This window comes from Bubalus kerabau, chromosome 17 (assembly GCF_029407905.1).
Source record: "Bubalus kerabau isolate K-KA32 ecotype Philippines breed swamp buffalo chromosome 17, PCC_UOA_SB_1v2, whole genome shotgun sequence".
Classification (NCBI taxonomy): domain Eukaryota; kingdom Metazoa; phylum Chordata; class Mammalia; order Artiodactyla; family Bovidae; genus Bubalus; species Bubalus kerabau.
The window spans coordinates 70,793,359-70,815,626 of NC_073640.1; the positions used below are offsets into that span (position 1 = coordinate 70,793,359).

The 22,268-nt window shown below is 57.4% G+C and overlaps 2 protein-coding genes across 2 annotated transcripts; one reads left to right on the forward strand and one right to left on the reverse strand.

Moving 5' to 3' along the window:
* The first annotated feature begins 588 nt into the window (after positions 1–588).
* ZNF446 (zinc finger protein 446) lies at positions 589–7,025 on the forward strand. Its single transcript, XM_055552136.1, has 7 exons — positions 589–600; positions 1,878–2,245; positions 2,321–2,522; positions 2,831–2,925; positions 4,000–4,081; positions 4,218–4,307; positions 4,462–7,025. The coding sequence occupies exons 2-7, from the start codon at positions 1,904–1,906 to the stop codon at positions 4,839–4,841; spliced, it is 1,191 nt and encodes a 396-aa protein (XP_055408111.1). The 5' UTR covers positions 589–600; positions 1,878–1,903; the 3' UTR covers positions 4,842–7,025.
* Positions 7,026–13,089: 6,064 nt separating this feature from the next.
* SLC27A5 (solute carrier family 27 member 5) lies at positions 13,090–21,905 on the reverse strand. Its single transcript, XM_055552144.1, has 10 exons — positions 21,218–21,905; positions 20,656–20,865; positions 20,174–20,332; positions 16,300–16,424; positions 15,051–15,245; positions 14,880–14,970; positions 14,108–14,306; positions 13,756–13,853; positions 13,514–13,644; positions 13,090–13,433 (listed from the first exon to the last, which is right to left on the reverse strand). The coding sequence occupies exons 1-10, from the start codon at positions 21,903–21,905 to the stop codon at positions 13,257–13,259; spliced, it is 2,073 nt and encodes a 690-aa protein (XP_055408119.1). The 3' UTR covers positions 13,090–13,256.
* Between the last annotated feature and the right edge of the window lie 363 nt (positions 21,906–22,268).

Below are 22,268 nucleotides of genomic sequence, written 5' to 3' on the forward strand. Positions count from 1 at the left end.
GACCCAAAATAAACATGACTGAGGGAAATCTGAATAGGCTGTTAGAGCTCCTGCTCTCCCCACATGGTAGATGGTGGAAGAGACCTTTCTTTGCAGGACTCATCTAGCTGAAGGCACGTCTGAGAGTCTGAGGATATAGATTACGGGACAGTTTCCTCATCAGTAGATGAGTGCCTGCTGTCCCCGCACACCCGCAGGGCGCTCAGTGGTAGTCGAATGACGGACCCCAGCGCCACCCTCGCTGGAGAAATTCCTGGGGAAGGCGGAGAACGCCCATGGGTTAGGCCAGCCTTCCCGGCAGGTCCCTGCTTCCTCCTGGGACCCCGAGAGGCGAGTCTCTGGGAAACTTCGGCCGCCTGGGAGGGCAGGGCCACGCTCCGGCGGTCGCCTTGGAAATAGCGGGAGGCGGGCCGCTGTGCTCCCGCGGTAACCACGGCGACCGCCGGCGCCCAGAAGGAGGCTGCAGGGAGGCACCAGGGCGGAGCGCCAGCCTGATTGGCCGAGAGGTCACGCCCCGCCCCGCCTCACCTCTCGGCCAATAGGTGCCGGCCTGCTGTGCGCATGCGCAACGCCCGGAGGACTCGTCCATCTCGGCAGTTGGTGAGTCTTCGGGGGCGGGTGCAAAGGGAGAGCGGCTGCCGGAACGGGGCGGGAGCCCCCCGAAGCCCGCGGCGCCGCAGATGCCGCTCGGAGGACTGGGGCGCCCCTCAGTCATGCGAGGACTCCGAGAAAGAGCACCTGCTCTGAGGCCGCTCCTGTGCCCCCGTGCTGAGGCTCATGGGAAACGTAGTCCGACGGGGGTGGGGGTGGGGGGGTGGCGGGGGCCTCGGAGCAGACGTGTGATTGGCCAGGGCGGCGTCGCCGAGGCAACGCGCGAAGGGCTGGCCGACGGGGGCAGCGGAAGGGACGGGGCTTCAAGGCAGACGCGTGATGGGTCAGGGCCGCGTCGCCGGGGCAACGCGCGAGGGGCGGGCCCATGGGGGGGCGGTGCCCCGCGGAAGGGGGCGGGGCCGCTCACCGCAGAGGCTCGGGGTGGCTGAGTGAGCGCCGGCCGGCGCGGCGCACGGGCACCTCCCGCCGCCGCTCGATGCGCGTGGGCCCTCCCGCTGCCACCCGACGCGTGCGGGGCGCCCCGCCCCCGAGCCTTCGTCTGGCCCTTCCTCCGTCTGGGGCGCCGTCCCTTCCTCGTGGAGGACCCCCGTCTCCCCTCCGTCTGTGGAAGGCCAGCTCTGGGGGTCGGGCCCTGTCCAACCTGTCGGACAGGCCCCCCCATGTGGACGCGTCTCCCTGCGGACCCTCAGGGCCGGGACACGGTTGTCCGCGGAGCGCCCCATACAGCCCTAGGTTCTGTTTTGCTTGGCTTCCGCTTTTCACAAGTACAGTCCACAGGGTGTGAGTCACGCACAGCTGTATAGTGTCAGCGAGCACGGTGTCTCGGGGTGCACGTCGGCCCCTGCCTCGCCCGTGGCTCAGACCAGCCCCTCGGGGTGCCCCTCTTGAATCAACGTCACCCGTAGATGGAGGGGACGGGTAGCCTGTTCTCACCCTGGCTCCCCCACCCTCGGCTCCTCGGCCTGACCCTGGAAGCCTGGGGTAATTCCCCTGGCCTTGCGTTCAGCATCATCTAGCTGTTCCCTGGAAGCTCCATCCGACTCCAAGTGGTTCACAAGGCTTCCTTCTGCTCTTAGTTCCAGCTCTCGTGACCTTTCCTTCCACGAAACTTTCCCCAGTTCAGCCTCTAGCATCTCCACACTAGGGTCCTCTCTGTCTAGACATCAGCACCACCACCACCACCCCTGGGCTGGGGCTGTCTGCACGCAGCTGCCTCACCTTGGCTGTGGCCTTGTGGCTGACACTCTGACCCCTCTTTCCTGCAGGTGGCTCCAGGAAGATTCCTCGCACAATGCCATCCCCACTGGGTCCCCCGAGTCTGCCTTCTTTGGACCCCGAGGCCATCCCAGAAGATCCTGAGACGGCACGCCAGCGCTTCCGGGGCTTCTGCTACCAGGAGGTGGCTGGTCCCCGGGTGGCTCTGGCCCGGCTGCAGTTTCTGTGCCACCAGTGGTTACAGCCCGAGGCTCACTCCAAGGAGCAGATTCTGGACCTGCTGGTGCTGGAGCAGTTCCTGGGGGCGCTGCCCCCTGAGATTCAGGCCTGGGTGCGGGGCCAGCAGCCAGGCAGCCCCGAGGAGGCGGTTGTCCTGGTCGAAGACCTGCAGCGTGACCCTGGGCAGCTGCTGGGCTGGGTGAGTGTGGTGGTGGTGGCTTCTCTGAGGGACAGAGTGAAACTAGCACCCCAATGACCCTCCCTCCCCCCTCAGATTACAGCACATGTCCTGCAGCAAGCTGTGCTCCCAGCCACGCAGAAGACAGAGGAGTTGGTGGGGGGTGTCCACCCCTCAGGGACAGTGGAGCCCCTCAGGGCAGCCTCTGGGGAGGGGCCAAAGGATGCCCAGATGGAGGGCAATGCCCAGCTCAGCTGCAGCGTGAAGGAGGAGCCTGATGGCTATGTGCAGGAGACAGGTGAGGTGCGGGTATACGAGGGCTGGGGCCCTTTGAGAGTGCAAAGGGGGGAGTCCAGGAGAGGTTGTGCGGAGACTGGGGGCTCCTGGAGTGGGTCTGGCGTCCCCAGCTGGGAGGCAGGCCCCACAAGGACTGGGTCCCCCGGAGGCTGGAGGGAAGGGCTGGCTGCCTACCTGCCGTGTGCCTGGCACACAAAGAGCACACCTCCTGCTGCCAGAGGAGGGCCCAGGCTACAGCACCAATGCCAGCTCCTTGCCTGCCCTGGCTCGCAGGGACAGTCCCTGACCCCTGCCTGCCTGGCTTCCTAGCATCCTCCAGCCCCCCACCTCCAGCCCAGTCCCACAAGGAGCACGTCGAACAACAGGAACCGACCTCCACACCCTTCCAGCCACCCCGGCTTCAGGTGAGCAGCCCCTGGTTGGCAAGTACAGCCCTGCTGCAGGAAGAGGGTGTCCTCAGGGGCTGCTCTCTGTCCTGCCGGATGTCCAGGCTCCTTGGCCAGTGCTTCTTGTCCTCTTTGCTGCCCCGAAGTGGAGTTGGTGTCAGGGTACCCCTGGCAGGGCCTGGGGGACAGAACAGTGCTTGGAAAGAATTCTGCTATCAGGGAACTGGGAACTTGGTTTAGAGTGATGGGAACTGGCAGAGGTAGATTTCGCACTTACAGACGTGAGACGGAGATTGGCAGGAGTCCTGAGCCGGCACCCGGGGTGAACCCTCATGGGCTTGTGCAGAGGGGACAGGGTCCCCAGTGTGGCAGGAAAGCCTGAGTGCCACCCAGCAGTCTGGCCTCCCTTGCACACCTGAGGTCAGAATAGAGACACTCTTACCAGGAAATGGCCCGGGGCCTTCATCCAAGGCCAGTCAGCCCTCAGCTGCAACCAGCTGGGCATGGAAGCCCCGTCACTGGAGGGCTTGGGTCCTGAGTGCAGGCAGCAGGGTCTTGTCCTTTCCCAGTGACACTGTTCCTAACCCTCTCTGCACTGAGAAGCTCGCGAGGGCCCAGCTGCAGCCTAAAGGCCTGGTTGCATCAACCACAGCCGGCCCAGCTGTGTCCAGAGGTGCGAGGCTGTGCCTGCCCTCTGGCGCCCCAGCCTCCCTGCAAGTTTGCTGAGGTGCTGGGCACTTTCCCTGAGGATCTCTATTACCCTTGAAACCAGAGGCAGGGGAGAGATGGTTGGGGTCCCCGCCATTCCCTGGCCTTTTGCTCCATGCAGCACACGCAGTCCCAGGGCCATCCAGGTGTCCTCAGCTTCCTTCTGTGCGGCCAGAACCTGGGGTGGGGCAGCTGAGGGTGACTGGTGAGCCAAGAGGCAGCTCCCTTCCCGGGCCTGCATCTGCAGTGCTCACTGGTTCCCATCTCAGCAGGTGAGGCTTTGGTAACCTGCCATCCCTCAGGGGACCAGCAGGAGTCTGGCCAGGATCGGCCTGGTGGGTGCAGGGTAGATAGTTATGTGGGTGATGGGTTGTGTCCCTGCAGGAGTGGGGGCTCCTGGAACCATCCCAGAAGGAGCTGTACTGGGACGCGATGCTGGAGAAGTACGGCACGGTGGTTTCCCTGGGTGAGGCCCCCTCTCCTTGTCTGGGCCCTTGGGCGCACCTTGCCTCCCAGCGCTTCCCAAGGGCCGCCCCCCCCCCGACACCCCGTCCCTTCATTCGTGCGAACCCCTCACCTGATGGGCCCCCCACCTCAAGCAGGGTTGCCGCACCCCCTGCCTGAGTCCCGCGCGGAGTCTCAGCCGGAGGTGCTGAGCACTGGATCCGAGGGGCGGAGACGCCTCCGCCCTGGTGAGTGGCCTCTCGAGATCCCTCGGTGGGGGTTGGGGTGCAGGTGCGGGTGGGGCAGGGGCGGGGGTGGAGAATGGGGGCGGGCGGGGTGCCCAGGAGGCCTCGCCTGGACAGTGCTGGGCCCCCAGGTGACCTGGCCTCCTTCACTCCCCAGGAGATGAGAGCGAGGGCCGGCCCGGTGGCCCCGAGGCCCCGCCACCACCACCGCCGCCGAGGAGCAAGCCCTACACGTGCACTCAGTGCGGCGGCGCCTTCGACTGGAAGTCGGTGTTCGTCATCCACCGCCGCGCGCACGCTGGCGGCCAGTGCACAGAGAAGCCACCGGCCGGCCCGCCCCAACGCGCGCTCCCGGGCCCGCGCGGCTACGCCTGTGAGGAGTGCGGCCACAGCTTCAGCTGGAAGTCGCAGCTGGTCATCCACCGCAAGGGCCACGCTGGCCAGCGGCGCCACCTTTGTGCTGACTGCGGCCACAGCTTCGACTGGAAGTCCCAGCTGGTCATCCACCGCAAGAGTCACCGGCCCGAGGCCCCTTGAGCGTGGGAAGGGCGGTCTCCCCATCCCTGCGCCAGCGAGGCCTGGAGACCTGGAGGCCGCCCAGGACCCTGGAGCAGGTCAGAGTCCCAGGGGATCCCTCAGACCCCCTCAGTCTCCCCCCCGGAGTCAATGCTCCCCGTCTCCTGCCTCCCCCACCCCAGCTTTCTGAGAGGCCTGGGCTCCAGGCCTCCGCCAGCCCAGTGCAGCCAGGGGACTTGGAAGCTCCCACCGGTGACCTAGTGCAGGCTCCCCTGACCTCTGGGACCACTTGGCTTGGTGACCAGGCCCCTCCCACTCCTCCTGCAGAAGCTGGGCCCGAGGTTTGAGTGTGGACGGGCCAGGAACCCTAGGAGAGCACGGCCTGCTTCCGTCAGCAGCCAGCTGCAAAGTTGAAGTTTATCCACTGTGCGTTTTAGAGTTTTAACAGATTCCAGTTTTAAACTGGAGACGTTTCTGCAGAAGAATCCTGGCGTGTGGTCTCTGCTGATCGGATCAGAGCAACTGCCCTCCGCCTAGCCCCTGGAGCTGCCGAGCAGCTGGCCCCCGAGCCGGGCCAGCGTCCAGCCCGCCTGCTCCTTGGCCGCACACCCAACTGCTGGCATTGTTGTCCCTGCCTGAGTGGACGTGAAGGGAACTTCTCTCCAAGGATTTCTGGACAAGGATGGGCTCCGAGAACAGATGTCACTTAGGCCTGTAGGCCGGCGGCTCAGGGCTGTGTCCCCACAGCCTGCACAGCGGGCCACCCCCGGCGGCCCGTCTGGGTCCTGGGCAGTCGTCCAGGTCTTGGCCAGCATCCTGTGCTACTTTCCTACTGCTGCGATGGCTTGACACAACACGTGTATCCTCCTGGGACTCGGGATTGGGTCTCCCTGGGCCCAGTCACGGTGTCAGCAGGGCTGGTTCCTCCTGAAGTCTCTAAGGGGGAATCCACTGCAAGAGTTTTTCTGGCTTGTAGAGGCCGCTGCGCCCCTTGCTTGGTGGCCCTTCACTCCATCTGCAGCGCTCGCCATGGATGCTGCGGTCCCACACTGCCTCCTCCTTGTCAGGCCCTCGGGGCTGTGTCCAGAGTCCCCAGGAACCGTGGTGGTCCTCGTCTCAGGACTGCACGGCTTCCACGTCCACCCACCCTCCTGCTCTCATCTGCACAAGCCCTTTGCGTGTGAGGTGACATTCAAGGCTCCAGGGGTTAGGACGTGGACGTCTTGGGGGCTGTTACTCGGTACGCTTCGGTCTCCGTTCTGCTCTAAAACGAGCATTTTGTGGGAGGTGATTTCAGGGAAACATGTGAGCCTAAGAATTGAGCCCCCTGCAGCCTCGGGCACATGCAGGGGTCGCAGGAGGGTGTTGAGTACGGCAGTAACCATCGTTACTGGGCAAGGTGGAGGACGCCTGGACGGGGGTTGGGGGGCTTACTGCAGCCTGAAACTGGGAGGGAGAAGCCTTCATCCCAGGGACCCACCTCCTCCATGCCCAGTCTTCTGGGACCTTTGAGCTGTTGACCATACTCAGGCCCGGGGAAGCACGGCCAGGCTGCAGGTGGAACTGGGCACCGGTGATCTCGTTACCACATCCAAGCTTGTGTTGCTTGGTGCATGACAGGCTGATGAACCAAGAGCCTGAGTGGTTAGGGCAAGGAGTAGTGCCTGTATTCAAAAAGCCAGATGATAGGAGACTTGTGCCCCAAAGAACCATCTCGTCTGAGTTAAAATCCAGGCTGCTCTTACACTGTGAGGGGATGGAGTAAGGTGAAACATTTCCTGCTTCAGAGAGGATGTGTTCATTTCCTCCTCCATGTAGACACTCACAGGTGGTGTGGTCAGGAGGTCTCCTGTGAGCTAAACAAAGGAATTCTAGCTTAAATGCTCACTACCTGTGAGTCAGGGCTCCCAGAGGTGGGCTATTATGTACAATTTAAGCTTAGAAGCAGCATTCTTAGTGACTAAGCAGCATCACTTAGTGACTCAGTGATTGACTCAGGTGACAGAATTCAAAGGTTCTTCCTCATTGTAACACAGTCTGGCTGGCAGCCAGAGGTGAGGTCTGTGCTGGGGTCACAGAGGAAGGTGCCAGGGCAGGGCCCAGCCACACACAGATAGTGAGGGGCGGGCGGGGGCAGGCAGGCAGCCTTCTTGGGAGATTTTCCATATTTAAAAGTAGTTTCTGTTTACTTAGAAAAGTCTGAAATATACCAGAGGACAAAGGTCACAAAAGTGGTCCTGGATGGCACTGTTTTTCTTGGTGTTCACACGGGGGTGGGGTTTTACAGCAGGCGAGGCCCCAGCCTGTTGTTCTGAGCCCTGCTCTTCCCGCCCACCTCCCTGTGTTGCTAAAAATGGGACGTGTCATGATGCCTAGGTGGAGATTCCACTTCCTGGGTTTCCACCAGGCCCCGACAGTTCCTTGTCTGCCTCTCCCTCATAGCTCCCCGTGCCGTGAGGACACACCTGAGCAGACCCTCCGGGGGCAACCTGTGTGTTTCCTCAAAACAGACTCCCGCAGAGTGGGAGTGGCAAGTTTTCTCGAGCATGGGATTTCTGTTCTTATTTTCTTTTTCTTCTTGTTTTAAGAAACAAAACAGATTACAGTTCTGGGGTCAGGAGGCAGGCATAGTCTCACTGCGCTAAAGTCCAGGTCCCGCAGGCCTGCTTTCCCTCTCTGATCTCTGGGAGAACCATCGCTACACTTTTCCACCCTAGAGGAGGCCTGTGTGCCACGCTCACCGCCCTTCCCCAAACCTTCTAGCCTGGCAGTGGCCACTCAGTGCTCAAGGGGGCTCGCCCGACACTCTCCTCTGCCCTCCTTTTCCACCTCTAAGGACCCTCGTGATGACGCTGGGCCCACCTGCATCATCTCAAACAGTCCCCCTGTCTCACGGTCAGCTGGTGGGGTAAGGGGTTTTTAAATTCTCCGCGGACTCATCAGCGTCTTCTGGACACATGGCCCCCGCCCGCCTTCCTGGGAAGGAAAGGCTTCCAGCGGCAGAGGCCCCAGAACGTCGTGGACTTGCTTTTCCAACCTTCCTTTTCCATCCTGCGGGCGAAGCCCACGAGCTCTGTGTCTCTGCGGACAGCAGGCAGGCTCCACCCCACCCACGTGCTCGGGTGTGCCTGTCGCCCTGTTGGCGTGGCCTCGCGCATCACGGGGTCACATCCGTCACTGTCTTCCATCGGCTTTAGACTGCTTGCCCCAGCCAGCTCCCACAGCACGGTCACCCTGCCTCTTGCCGTTGTGACTGAGCCAAGCCTCCTCGGCCAGCCTCCTGGGCACCCCGCACCCCAGCATCGCCTGGGCTGCCTCTGGGCCGAGACCGTGGGTGGTGTTGGTGTCTTCCCGCCTGGTCCCAGTTACTCGCTTCCCACCCCGTCTCATCTGGTCCTCGAGGCCACCGAGAGCCTCTGTCCTCAGCTGGGCCTCCCTCCAGCTCCGTCTCTTTCCTCTGTCGTTGCTCCCGAATTAAGCCTGCTGGAGGCGACCCAGTGGTTGGCCGAACCGCAATCTGACGCGGGTCTATCTGACATCTGCACCAGCGGGTGTAGGAGGGAGGCTAAAAGTAAGGCCTGATTCTGGTGCCTCCATAACACCAGAAACCAGGAGAGCCTCAAAGGGCAGTTAGCAAATCCCCTTCCCTTGCTCCCCATGCTGTTCCTGGTAAGAGCCCAGAGTCAAACAGCTCCCTGGGTGCTGTTTCCCCCTCAAACAGAGTGACTGATTCCCCCCTAAGCCAGCAGTCACCCCAATGAGCCAGTCACACCCTCAGCAGGAGTCAGGGTGCCCCCAGCCTCTCCTGACTACAAAGCCTGCCTCCCCCTGGTCGGGTGGGCACGTGACCCTGCGTGGTGGGAGGTGCTCACCTCCACGTGTTGTGTGTTCAGCCATCTTGGTAGCTCTAGGGCTGGTTGAGCAGGAGATGGTTACAACGCTGGGCCCAGGAGCAGGCTGCCCACCCCTGCACTCGATGAAGATGCACCAGAGGCAGGTAGGGTACCGCACCCCAAAGCTGCTGAGCAAGGCTGGGGCGGGCGGGGAGAGTGGGGCAGGAGAACAGGATGCTGGCCTGGGTCACGACTTTGAAGGGACGCCACAAACTCAGCCAGCAAAGTAGGTAAAGGCTTAATATTCTAAAAAATAAAAATGCACACATCGTAAAATGTTAAATTGCAGTGTTGAGATTTCTTAGCAGCTTTATGGAGACAGCCATATGCCATGCAATTCACTCCTTGCAGGTATACGATGCAGTGGTTTTTAGTGTATTCTCAGAGCTGTGCCTCAGTCGTCACAGGTTTAGAACATTTTCTCATTACCCAAAGCATGCACCCCTGTTGGCAGTCCCCCAAGTCCTCCTCCCCCTGCCCCTGGCAATCACCGGTCTCTTTTCTGTCTCTGTGGATCTATCAGAGGTGCTTTTTTTTTTTTTGCTGCTGATAATAATACGCCATTTACACATTTAGCACATTTGTTTTATCCATTCCTAAGTTGTCTGGGCACTGGGTTGTTTGCAGGCTTGGGGACTGGGAATAATGCAGCTATGAACATTGATATGCAAGAGTTGGTGTGACCTGGAGAAGGAAATGGCAACCCACTCCAGTATTCTTGCCTGGAAAATCCCATGGACAGAGGAATCTGGCAGGCTACAGTCCACAGGGTTGCAAGAGTCGGACACGACTGAGCAACTAACACACTAACACACACCCAAACATAGTGATGTAAAACAACAGTTATTTTGTTACACTCAAAGATTCAAAGTAAATTTGTTAAAATGTAAAAAAAAAAAAGAGTTGGTGTGGACATATGTCTTTATCTCAGTTCAGTTCAGTCTCTCAGTCGTGTCCGACTCTTTGCGACCCCATGAATCGCAGCATGCCAGGCCTCCCTGTCCATCACCAATTCCTGGAGTTCACTTAGACTCACGTCCATCGAGTCAGTGATGCCATCCAGCCATCTCATCCTCTGTTGTCCCCTTCTCCTCCTGCCCCCAATCCCTCCCAGCATCAGAGTCTTTTCCAATGAGTCAACTCTTCGCATGAGGTGGCCAAAGTACTGGAGTTTCAGCTTTAGCATCATTCCTTCCAAAGAAATCCCAGGGCTGAACTCCTTCAGAATGGACTGGTTGGATCTCCTTGCAGTCCAAGGGACTCTCAAGAGTCTTCTCCAACACCACAGTTCAAAAGCATCAATTCTTCGGCACTCAGCCATCTTCACAGTTCAACTCTCACACCCATACATGACCACTGGAAAAACCATAGCCTTGACTAGACGGACCTTTGTTGGCAAAGTAATGTCTCTGCTTTTCAATATGCTATCTAGGTTGGTCAAAACTTTTCTTCCAAGGAGTAAGCGTCTTTTAATTTCATGGCTGCAATCACCATCTGCAGTGATTTTGGAGCCCCCCCAAAAACTAAAGTCTGACACTGTTTCCACTGTTTCCCCATCTATTTCCCATGAAGTGATGGGACCAGATGCCATAATCTTTATTTTCTGAATGTTGAGTTTTAAGCCAACTTTTTCACTCTCCTCTTTCACCTTCATCAAGAGGCTTTTTAGTTCCTCTTCACTTTCTGCCATAAGGGTGGTGTCATCTGCATATCTGAGGTTATTGATACTTCTCCCGGCAATCTTGATTCCAGCTTGTGCTTCTTCCAGCCCAGCGTTTCTCATGATGTACTCTGCATATAAGTGAAATAAGCAGGGTGACAATATACAGCCTTGACGTACTCCTTTTCCTATTTGGAACCAGTCTGTTGTTCCATGTCCAGTTCAAACTGTTGCTTCCTGACCTGCATACAGGTTTCTCAAGAGGCAGGTCAGGGGGTCTGGTATTCCCATCTCTTTCAGAATTTTCCACAGTTTATTGTGATCCACACAGTCAAAGGCTTTGGCATAGTCAATAAAGCAGAAATAGATGTTTTTCTGGCACTCTCTTGCTTTTTCCATGATCCAGCGGATGTTGGCAATTTGATCTCTGGTTCCTCTGTCTTTTCTAAAACCAGCTTGAACATCTGGAAGTTCATGGTTCACGTATTGCTGAAGCCTGGCTTGGAGAATTTTGAGCATTACTTTACTAGCATGTGAGATGAGTGCAGTTGTGTGGTAGTTTGAGCATTCTTTGGCATTGCCTTTCTTTGGGATTGGAATGAAAACTGACCTTTCCCAGTCCTGTGGCCACTGCTGAGTTTTCCAAATTTGCTGGCATATTGAGTGCAGCACTTTCACAACATCATCTTTCAGGATTTGAAATAGCTCAACTGGAATTCCATCACCTCCACTAGCTTTGTTCATAGTGATGCTTCCTAAGGCCCACTTGACTTCACATTCCAGGATGTCTGCCTCCAAGTGAGTGATCACACCATCGTGATTATCTGGGTTGTGAAGATCTTTTTTGTACAGTTCTTCTGTGTATTCTTGCCACCTCTTCTTAATATCTTCTGCTTCTGTTAGGTCCATACCATTTCTGTCCTTTATTGAGCCCATCTTTGCATGAAATGTTCCCTTGGTATGTCTAATATTATTGAAGAGATCTCTAGTCTTTCCCATTCTGTTGTTTTCCTCTATTTCTTTGCATTGATCGCTGAGGAAGGCTTTCTTATCTCTTCTTGCTATTCTTTGGAACTCTGCATTCAGATACTTATATCTTTCTTTTTCTCCTTTGCTTTTCGCTTCTCTTCTTTTCACAGCTATTTGTAAGGCCTCCCCAGACAGCCATTTTGCTTTTTTGCATTTCTTTTCCATGGGGATGATCTTGATCCCTGTCTCCTGTACAATGTCACGAACCTCCATCCATAATTCATCAGGCACTCTATCAGATCTAGTCCCTTAAATCTATTTCTCACTTCCACTGTATAATCATAAGGGATTTGATTTAGGTCATACATGAATGGTCTAGTGGTTTTCCCTTCTTTCTTCAATTTCAGTCTGAATTTGGCAATAAGGAGTTCATGATCTGAGCCACAGTCAGCTCCTGGTCTTGTTTTTGTTGACTGTATAGAGCTTCTCCATCTTTGGCTGCAAAGAATATAATCAACCTGATTTCGGTGTTGACCATCTGGTGATGTCCATGTGTAGAGTCTCTCTTGTGTTGTTGGAAGAGGGTGTTTGCTATGACCAGTGCATCTGCCTGCGCTATGCGCGCCATTGCAGCCGCCCCTGGTAACTGTGATAATTGACCTTATGCTAACTCCACAGGTAACCTTGAAATGACTTTTTTTCTGTTTCGCTCTGGGACTTTGTTACGGTGTGTGAGTTTCTCTCTAGTTGTGGCACCTGGACTCAGTAGTCATGGCATGTGTGTTGCTCCCAAGGCACATGTTGTGGGATCTTAGATCGCCAACTAAGGATCAAACCTCTGCATTGGCAGGTGGATTCCTTACCACTGAGCCACCGGGGAAGCCCTCCATCTTTTTTTTTAATATCCACAAACATCTGTTGAGGTGGACACGATTCTCAGGCCCATTTTACAATGAAGGAAACCAGTGCTCAAGAGGCAGTTGGTTCTAGGCATTGCCCAGGCCACCCAGCCTGGAAGTGGACAGCCGTCAATCCATGCTGCAGGCTCGGGGACCCATAGACCCAGGTTCCTGTCCAGCGCACACACAGACCCCCCCCCCCCCCCACATGGCTCTCTGGGCTCCCAGCACACGCTCTTCTGTTGACAGAATGGGTGCTAACCTCTTCTGTCAAGAGGAAATGCAGTGACAGCCTCAGCGGCCAGGGCCCCTTGAACTGGGCCTCACGGGGTGTGTGTGTGTGTGTGTGTGTGTGGCCACAGCTTAACCCCACTCGCAGCACGGCATGTGCTCGAGAAGTGGACGTATCAGCTGGCAGGGGCTGTTTGGCACAGGAGCCCAGGGACGCCTGGAGAGCAGCGTCCAGCACAAGGCATGGCAAGAGCAGCTGACCACAGCAGGGCCTTTACTAGCACAGCTGCTCTTGCTGACGCCAGCCGGCCTGCGGCTCCCGCAATGCCCCCGAGGGCACTTCTAGCCCGAAGATACCATGGCCTCCATTCTCCAGAAGCCTTGCCTCTGGCCCTTGTCAGACCTCCCCTCACGGTGCTTCTCCCCACACTCTCCAGACCATGTACTCATCTGCAGCCCGGCCCAGCCCCGACAGAGGCCACAGGCAGACTCGGAGTCTTGTCTCCTCCTGGAGTGGCGGTGGCTCCAGCCATTCCCCTGGCCTTTTCCAGACAGGGCTGCCCCTCAGGGGGACCCCGCACCTCTGGCTCGTTCCCTATCGACACAGACATCCGTGTACACATCCCGGTTTATTCTCGCTCTGGTGCGGGCCAGGGTCACCCCAGCCTGTGAAGCTGGGGATAAGGCCAGGCTCGTCGGGTTTGGGGAGTGGGTGAGGGGACAAAGGGAGGGGGGAACAGCGTTGGGTGGAGCGCCTTCGGATGTCCTGTGAGCTGATGGGAGGTCAGAGTCTCCAGACTCCCTCACACACTGCCCGGTATATATCTGGAGTCAGGGGCCGGAAGGCTTGGGCCTGGTTGTCCAGCACGAACAGGGGATCAGCAACGACGCTCACATTGAAGCCCTCGCGCACCAACCGGGACTTCACCAGTTTGAACGTGCCTGTGATCTCCAAGGCGTCCTGCGTGGGGAGAGACTGTAATCTCGACTGCAGCCGCCCTGCCAGGCCTCCCACCCACCCCTCCGGCCACCCGAGCTCACCTGGATACGAATGAAATGGGGAGCGGCGTAGCCCGGGAGAGAAGTGCGTACGTGCTGGTACAGCCTCTGCCCGTCGAAGGCCTGGCCGGGCACCAGCTGCACGGCGGCCATGCCCACCTTGCCCTCACACCCTGGGGAGCACGTGCAACCTCAGCACCACAGCTGCCCTCTCCCGGGTCCTGGCGGCTCCCCACCTGGAACAAGCCCCCACCCCTCCCACAGGGCTGCGCACTCTTCCGCACCTGGCACAGGCACACCGTACACGTTCACCTCCTGCAGGAAGTCCACGACTGACAGCACGCCCTCCACCTCCCGCGTGGACACATTCTCACCCTTCCACCTGCGGGGTTGGAGCAGGTGCCTGGGATCAGGGCGCGGGAAAGGAGGTTCCACCCCTGACCAAGCGCCGCCTCCTGGCCCCTAGGCCCCTGGCCTGTCCCGTCCTGAATATGTACGAGGGGCCCACCCCTGGAAAGGATAGCCCCTGCCTCCTGACCACCGAGCCCCGCCCCCTGGTAGGAGAGGCCCGCCTACTTCCCCAAGCCCCGCCCCTCCCCGAATCCACACGTCCGGCCCTGAGGAGCCCCGCGGTACCGGAAGGTGTCCCCAATGCGGTCGCGGAAGTAGAGGAAGCCTTCGTGGTCCATGGCCAGCACGTCCCCGGTGTTGTAGTAAAGGTCGTTCGGGCGCCGCACGTTCTTCACCAGCTTCTTCTCTGACAGCTCCCGGGGCCCGCGGTAGCCCAGGAAAGGTTGGTGACGCAACACCTGGGTCAGCAGGAGTCCCGCCTCCCCTGGGGTAGGAGCGGGAGTCGGGCATTAGCCATGGCGGAGCGCGTCAGGAGCCCCCCAGGCCACGGCCCGGACTCTGCCAGAGAAGAGAGAGACCCAGAAACGGATCCAGAGACAGAGACAGGAAATGAGGGTGGTATCAGAGAGTCCCCTCAGAAGAGGAAAAGGCCAACAAGGATGGACAAGGGAGAGACACAAATGGTGATGGGAAGAGAGATTCCGCTGTGACCTTGCCAGCCCCCAGGAGAGCAGACCCTCGGAAAAGGTTCAGGACGGGAGCTGGATCCCTGGGAGGATGGGACTTCCACAGACCGTGCAAGCGAACACCTCAGATGGACACCCAGAGACGCAGCAGAGCTAGAGGTTGAAGCAAAGGAGCTGGGCAGAACCGACCAGCTGAGAGGGAGGCCCCAGACTGTGGGCAGACAGACCAGGGATGCAGGGCCTGGCTGAGGACTGCAGGCGCCACCACTGGGCGTCAGCCACCTCGAGGCTTCGGGTGGCTTGTTCCAGCCACAGAGAAGCCCACAGCTCTCCCCCCTTCGCACACCTGGGGAGGTTCCCCAGCCCCGTACCTGGCCTCGCACGGATGCAGAGGCCCTGACTGTCCCTCAGAGGCTCCTCTGTCTCCAGGCTGTACTGCACCAGCTCGAAGGGGGACAGCATCTGGGTAGATGGTGGGAGGCATCAGCAGAGGTCCGATGGGCTCGGCCCCAGTCAGGGCCCCGTCATGCCCAGCAACTCACTCGGAGTAAGCAGCTGGTCTTGCCCTGGGCCCCACAGCGCCCCGGATAGTTGATGAAGCCGACGTTGCCCTCGGTGGAGCCGTACATCTCCCAGATCCGAATGGGGCCGAAGCGCCGCTGGAAGGTCTCCCACACTTCTGCCCGGAGTCCATTGCCAATCGCCAGGCGGACTTTATGTGTCCGGTCCTCTGGCCGCTGCAGGGACAGCCCGAGAAGGGTGAGGAGGGGCTGCCCTTTGGTGTGCCCAGGATAAGATAGCCCTTACCTAGGAGAGCTATCCTGGGAGGTGACGGGGGCCTGTATCTAGGGGATCTGAGTTCTTAACTTTAGAGTAGTTACCTGGAGTCTATACCTGGAGAGAGTTACTTGTAGGGCTTACCTGTGGAGGATACCTGGGAACCTTACCTGGAGGAATATGTAGGGGTGGCCAGAGGGCTTCTATAGGGTCTGACCTAAGGGAGACCTCTGGGGTCTTATACAGGGGTGGTTATCTGAAGCTTTTACCTGGGGGTGTTTACTGGAGGCCTTAGCAGGAGGAGTTACTTGGGGGGCCTTTACCTGAAGGTAACCTGGGGGACTGACTTGAAGGTTAATTTTGAGGAGTTATCCCGGGGCCTTACTTGGGTTAGTTACCAGGAACCTTTTCCTGAATGGTTACCTGGAGATTTTATTTGGAGGGACGTTAGGGCCCCCCTGGTGGATCAGATGGTTAAGAGTAGGCCTGCAATGCAGGAGACCACAGTTTGATCCCTAGGTTGGGAAGACCCCCCTGGAGAAGGAAATGGCCACCCACTCCACTATTCTTGCCTGGAAATTCCATGGACAGAGGAGTCTGGTGGGCTACAGTCCACGGGGTCACAAAGAGTTGGGCACACCTGAGGGACTAACACACACTCCTTGAGAGAATCACCTGGGGTCCACGTGTCACTGATCCATAGGATGAGACCTGCTCAGGTCTAGTGACTTTATCCCGAGCCACAGCCTGCTCTCAGTACTTTACATGTTTGATTCTTGCTGCACCCCTGTGAGGTATTATTCTGTTTCCCCAAAGAGGACACTGAGGCTGAGAGAGGTGAAGTCACGCCCCCCCACCGCCCCCCACCACAAGATAGCACAGCTGATCCTCAAAGCAGCTGTGATGGGAAACCTTGCTTGGGACCCCCTGTCCCGAGGGCCACTGTGTGAGTCCTGGCCTGAATCCCCCTGAGACCTTCACTGGGATGACTCGGGGGCGCTCTGAGCATCTCACCTGGGGTGTGTTGCACAGGTACCGCAGGATCTCGCCCACGTACTGGATCACAGTCACACCATGCTGTCGACAGTCATCCCAGAAGCTGGAGGCAGAGAACTTGGGGGCCAGGACACAGGTCACCCCTGGAAGGGAGGAGAGGAAGGGGTTTCAGGTCAGGCCTCTGAGCTGCCGTAAGAAGCTGCTCTGACCAGCTGGTTGTGGCCCATGAAGCCCAGGATGGCATCACGCTCATCTCTGTGTCACTGGCCCAGCCAGGACTGTCCCCACGAGAAGAGCACAGCCCGACCTGAGTCCAAATCCTGTCTTCAGAATGTGTGGAAAGCTCAGTGCCTGGTACAAAGCCCTGCTGAATGAGGGCTGTGAGCAGGAGTCACTCATGATTGTGATAAATGTCTTAGGAATGCCTGTCTAGCTGGGCAAATGGATAGCGGGTAGAAGGATGGATGGGTGATGGGGGCTGGGTTGCTGGATGGATATATGGATGTTGTGAAGGATGGGCATGTGGATCAGTACATCTTAGGGGCCACTACAGTCACTCCATGGAGAAGGGCATGGCACCCCACTCCAGTATTCTTGCCTGGAGAATCCCATGGACAGAGGAGCCTGGTGGGCTACAGTCCATGGGGTCACAAAGAGGTGGACACAACTGAAGCGACTTAGCATGCACAGTCACTCCAGGAAAGTGCTCCCTCTTTTTCTGATCCCCTCCTCTGCAGCTGGCCCTGTGGATGGCACTCTCCCTACCTCAGCTCTAATCCTCAGAAAACCCCACAAGCTAATATCATCAGCCCTGCACCCAGAGGGACGACTGCTCCTGTGCTTGGGAAGGGAGCAGGTGTGTGTCTTCTTCAAAGCTGTATCTTGGCAGAGGTGAAGTATAATGTCCTCCCTGTGAAAATGGATGCTGGGTCCTTGAAAGCAACAGCTCTGTTGGCAACCCCAAGTGAAATGCCTGGATTCTGGAAAGGGCTTCAAGAGCTGCTAAGACCAGGGGGGAGGTTGATAAGGATTTTTCCAATGAAAACGTCCCAGTTCTTTGCCTAAGATGGGATCCCAGTTTTAAGACGTCTCTGGTGTGACAAATTAGGAAGCATATGCACTGCACTAAAGTTCTTCCCAAGAATAATTAAACTGAATCTAAATAAACTGGAAAATTCTGAAAGAGATGGGAATACCAGACCCCCTGACCTGCCTCTTGAGAAACCTGTATGCAGGTCAGGAAGCAACAGTTTGAACTGGACATGGAACAACAGACTGGTTCCAAATAGGAAAAGGAGTACGTCAAGGCTGTATATTGTCACCCTGCTTATTTCACTTATATGCAGAGTACATCATGAGAAACGCTGGGCTGGAAGAAGCACAAGCTGGAATCAAGATTGCCGGGAGAAGTATCAATAACCTCAGATATGCAGATGACACCACCCTTATGGCAGAAAGTGAAGAGGAACTAAAAAGCCTCTTGATGAAGGTGAAAGAGGAGAGTGAAAAAGTTGGCTTAAAACTCAACATTCAGAAAATAAAGATTATGGCATCTGGTCCCATCACTTCATGGGAAATAGATGGGGAAACAGTGGAAACAGTGTCAGACTTTAGTTTTTGGGGGGGCTCCAAAATCACTGCAGATGGTGATTGCAGCCATGAAATTAAAAGACGCTTACTCCTTGGAAGAAAAGTTTTGACCAACCTAGATAGCACATTGAAAAGCAGAGACATTACTTTGCCAACAAAGGTCCGTCTAGTCAAGGCTATGGTTTTTCCAGTGGTCATGTATGGATGTGAGAGTTGGACTGTGAAGATGGCTGAGTGCCGAAGAATTGATGCTTTTGAACTGTGGTGTTGGAGAAGACTCTTGAGAGTCCCTTGGACTGCAAGGAGATCCAACCAGTCCATTCTGAAGGAGTTCAGCCCTGGGATTTCTTTGGAAGGAATGATGCTAAAGCTGAAACTCCAGTACTTTGGCCACCTCATGCGAAGAGTTGACTCATTGGAAAAGACTCTGATCCTGGGAGGGATTGGGGGCAGGAGGAGAAGGGGACAACAGAGGATGAGATGGCTGGATGGCATCACTGACATGATGGACGTGAGTCTGAGTGAACTCCGGGAGTTGGTGATGGACAGGGAGGCTTGGCGTGATGCGATTCATGGGGTCGCAAAGAGTCGGACACGACTGAGCGACTGAACTGAACTGAAAAACATCGTGGGGATTCTCCTCGGGTGGTCCAGTGGTTAAGAATCCACTTTGCAATGTAGCAGACAGAAGTTTGATCCGTGGCTGGGGATCCCACCTGCCAGAGAGCAACTAAGGCCTTGGGCCACAATAGAGTCCAGGCACACATTGATGGCCCTGCAGGACACAACTCAGACCCACTGCAGCCAGATAAATAAATAAAGATTGTTTTAAAATAAATGAAAACACTATGACAACCTGGAGTGGGATGGGGTGGGAGGTGGGAGGGAGGTTCAGGAGGGAGGGGACACATGTATACCCGTGGCTGATTCATGTTGATGTGTGGCAGAGACCAACACAATATGGTAAAGCAATTATCCTTCGGTTAAAATTTTTAAAAAAGTGAGTCTCTTGTAAAGAGCAAAAAAAAAAAAAAAGTAAAAATAAAACAGGGACTTCCCTGGTGGTCTAGTGGCTAAGACTGTATGCTCCTGATGCAGGCACCCCGGTTTGATCCTTGGTCAGGGAAATGGGTCCTGCATGCCACAACAAAGACCTGGTGCGGCCAAAGAAATAAAAACTGTTTTAAAAATAAATGAAAACATCTCTAGAAAGACTATGTAGTTTTAACAGGAATGTGGGAGGGAGAGGAACAGAGACCAAGTAAGCAAGTACAAAGAACACTTGAACTGCAAAAAGACAGATAATTGGGCTAATTTTTAAAAAATATATGTAATCATTTATTTGGCTGCCCTGGGTCTTAGTTGCAGCACGTGGGCTCTAGCTTCCTGACCAGAGACCGAATCTGTGGCCCCTGCAGTGGGAGCACACAGGCTTAGACACTGGACTACTAGGGAACTCCTGGGAAGTTTTTAACATGAGGTGAGCATCAGATAGTACCCAAGAGTTACTGTTAATTTTTCAGGTAGGTGTGATAATCACAGTGGTCACAGGTGTTTTAAGTTCTTACATATTAGAGATACATACTGCAGTATTTACAAAGAGAAAGATAGTATCTAGAATCTGCTCCAAAATAATCCAGAAAGAAGGGAGTTCCTATTAAATAAAATTGGCAACATGTTAACAATTGTTGAGGCTGGGTGAGGATTTCAGAGACTTCATCAAACTATCTGCTCTGCTTTCCTGTATGTTTGAAATGGCCCATGGTTTTAAGATTTTTGAAGAAATAATGAGAGTAAAAAGTGAGAGTAAAGGGGAGGTGATAATCAAAACACAGAAGAGCAAAATGCTGCCAACAGCTGCAGCTGGGTGGTGAGTACCTGAGGATTCATGTAGAAAACTTAAGAAATTTTGATATTTCAATATATTCCATGTTAAAATTTCAGAAACGACAACAATGGCAACAAAACCGACCAGGCGGTCTGTTCACTGAATTTGTGGCCAGGTGTCTAGGGAGACAACTGGAAGGAAGGCTTGCTGCCGGTGCCTTCACTGGCTCCACCTGGGACACTGACTGCCAGGAATACCCAACGCCCACAGCAGTGCCGCTCTCTTCCTGCCTGCAGCACAGCCATGAAGGACTCCCCGGGTGTCCGTCCCTCTATCCAGGTGGCCCTGGGCTTCTCTGTCCCTTGTCAAAGATGGGAACCTGGGGTTCTGGGTAACCTATTGGGCTTGCCACCCTGACATCCAGGCTGGGAGTCCTGTGGCTCGAACGGGGACTTCAAAGAAAGAAAGGCTTACCAAGGTCCAGGCAACTGAGGACTCCAAGGACAAGCCCCATGGTGTGGTACAAAGGCAAGACCGTGTAGACCACGTCGTCGGCTGTGACCCCACACAGAGTCAGCATCCCTGCCACCTGCAGCACCCGCTCGTAGGTGAGGATGGCGGGCTTGGGGAGCCCTGGGGAGAAGAGGGGAGAGGAGGGTAGGGCAGGCCCGCAAGCTCAGGGGTTTGAGGCTCTGGAAAGATGGCCAGCGTGGGTGGGTTTTCATCGGGGTTCAGCGGATGAATTCCAAAGGTCAGGGTTTCAGCGGCTGTTTACCGGCCAGAGGCAAGGTTCTGGCACCGACCATTCAGATAACACTGGCTGTCAACGTTGGGGCCAGGGGTCACAATCCAGGGGCAAGGAGGGTTTCAGAGGCCAAGTTGAGGGCACAAATCAGGCTTGAGGTCAGGTCAGCAGGAGAGTTCAGAGGTCGGGCCTGGACATCGGGCACGCTCACCGGTGGTCCCCGAGGTGTAGATGAACAGGGCTGGGCTTCGCAGCTTGATGTCCGCCCGCAGGTCGGCGGGCACGGGGTCTGAGGGGGCGGCGGCCAGGGCGGCGCCCAGGGCCCCCACCCCGGGCGTGGGGGAGCTGCGGCCCAGGTAGAGGCAGTGCACCTTCTCCGCCTGCAGCTTGGGCAGGACCTCCTCCAGGTTTGCCCGGAGCTCTGCGGGAGGGGTCAGAGGAAGCTTCAGGGCGGGGGCGGGGTGCCCTGCGGTGGGAGGGGCGAGACGTGCCGAGGCCCCTCCCCCCCTTGCAGCGGCGAAGCGCACCTGCCTTACCTGTAATGAGTATTGGGGTGCAAAACGCCCGCAAATAGCCACGGTGAAAAAAAAATCAACAGAACTCTGGGACCTTCAGCATTTCTGTCCAGCAACTGGGTTTGGGTCCTAAGAGCCAGCGGGCTGTGGGCTGTTCTAAGAGCCAGCCCCGACTGGGACCCCCTGGACAGCAGTCCTCCGCCGCCCTCTCCCGCCCGCTGCCCAGCCCCTCCGACCCCCTTGTCCAGGGGTTCTCACCTGGGTCCACCACCAGCACGCGGGCCCCGGAGCTCAGCACCGCGTGCACCAGGGGTGGCCCGCGGCCGTGAGGGTTGATCCAGACCACCGGGCAGCCCAGCTTGGCCAGCCCTAGCCACAGGCTCAGGGCGGGGAGCATCTGCGAGGGCAGCACCAGCAGGGCGGTGGGCTCCCGGGCGCGCAGGCCCTCGGTGCCGGCCAGTTCGGCCTTCAGGGCCCAGGCCGCCTGGCAGGCCCTGGTGTCCAGCTCCCGGAAGGTGACCGCGCGGCCCCCCGGACCGGTGCACACCAGGATCGTGCGGCCCGGCTGCTCCCGTGCACGCCGCTCAAAGGAGTCCACGAAGGTGTCCGGAGGCCGGCGCCGCAAGCGTGCCCAGGTGCGGAGGCCCAGGCGGAGCATCAGGAAGGTGTAGGCCAGGTCGGCCGGCAGCCAGAGGAGCCCGGGCGGCGGCCGTGCGGGTAGCAGGGTCAGTAGCAGGGCCGCAGCAGCCAGGCTCAGCCAGTGCGGTGTCCAGGGGCCCAGCCAGGGCCCTGCCAGCAGGGCCAGGCCCAGCAGCAGGCCGCAGGCTGGGTCGCCCAGGAGCCAGCGCAGGGCCGGGGCCGCCGCCGCCGCCCATGGCGACTGCCCCAGGCCCCAAAGCAGCAGCAGCAGCAGCAACGAGAAGGCCAGTCGCCTCCAGAGCCCCATGGCACCTGCTCCTAACTCCGGGAAATGTCCAGGAGTGCCCACCTCCGCCGGCGACCCGCCCCTGTGCGGTGACTCATGGACTGTTGGCCAAGGTGTGGGCCCCAGGACTCTGCCCTCCCGCCTTCCTGACCCCAAGTGTTTGTTTGGCCCTGCCTGCTCTTCTGTGTGTCGCCGGCCCCTCTGCCCCCGTTCCTGCCACTGGGTGCCAGTCTCTTGGGAAACAGTCCTCCGAACTTACAGCCAGGCAGGATAGCAAGGCAGCTCCGACGCTACCCGGCCTCCCGGGAGGCTCCCTGTGCACCGACCTAACCTGACTCCGCGGGAGCTGGGTGGGGGCCAGGGACACAGCAGATGGGCAGTAAG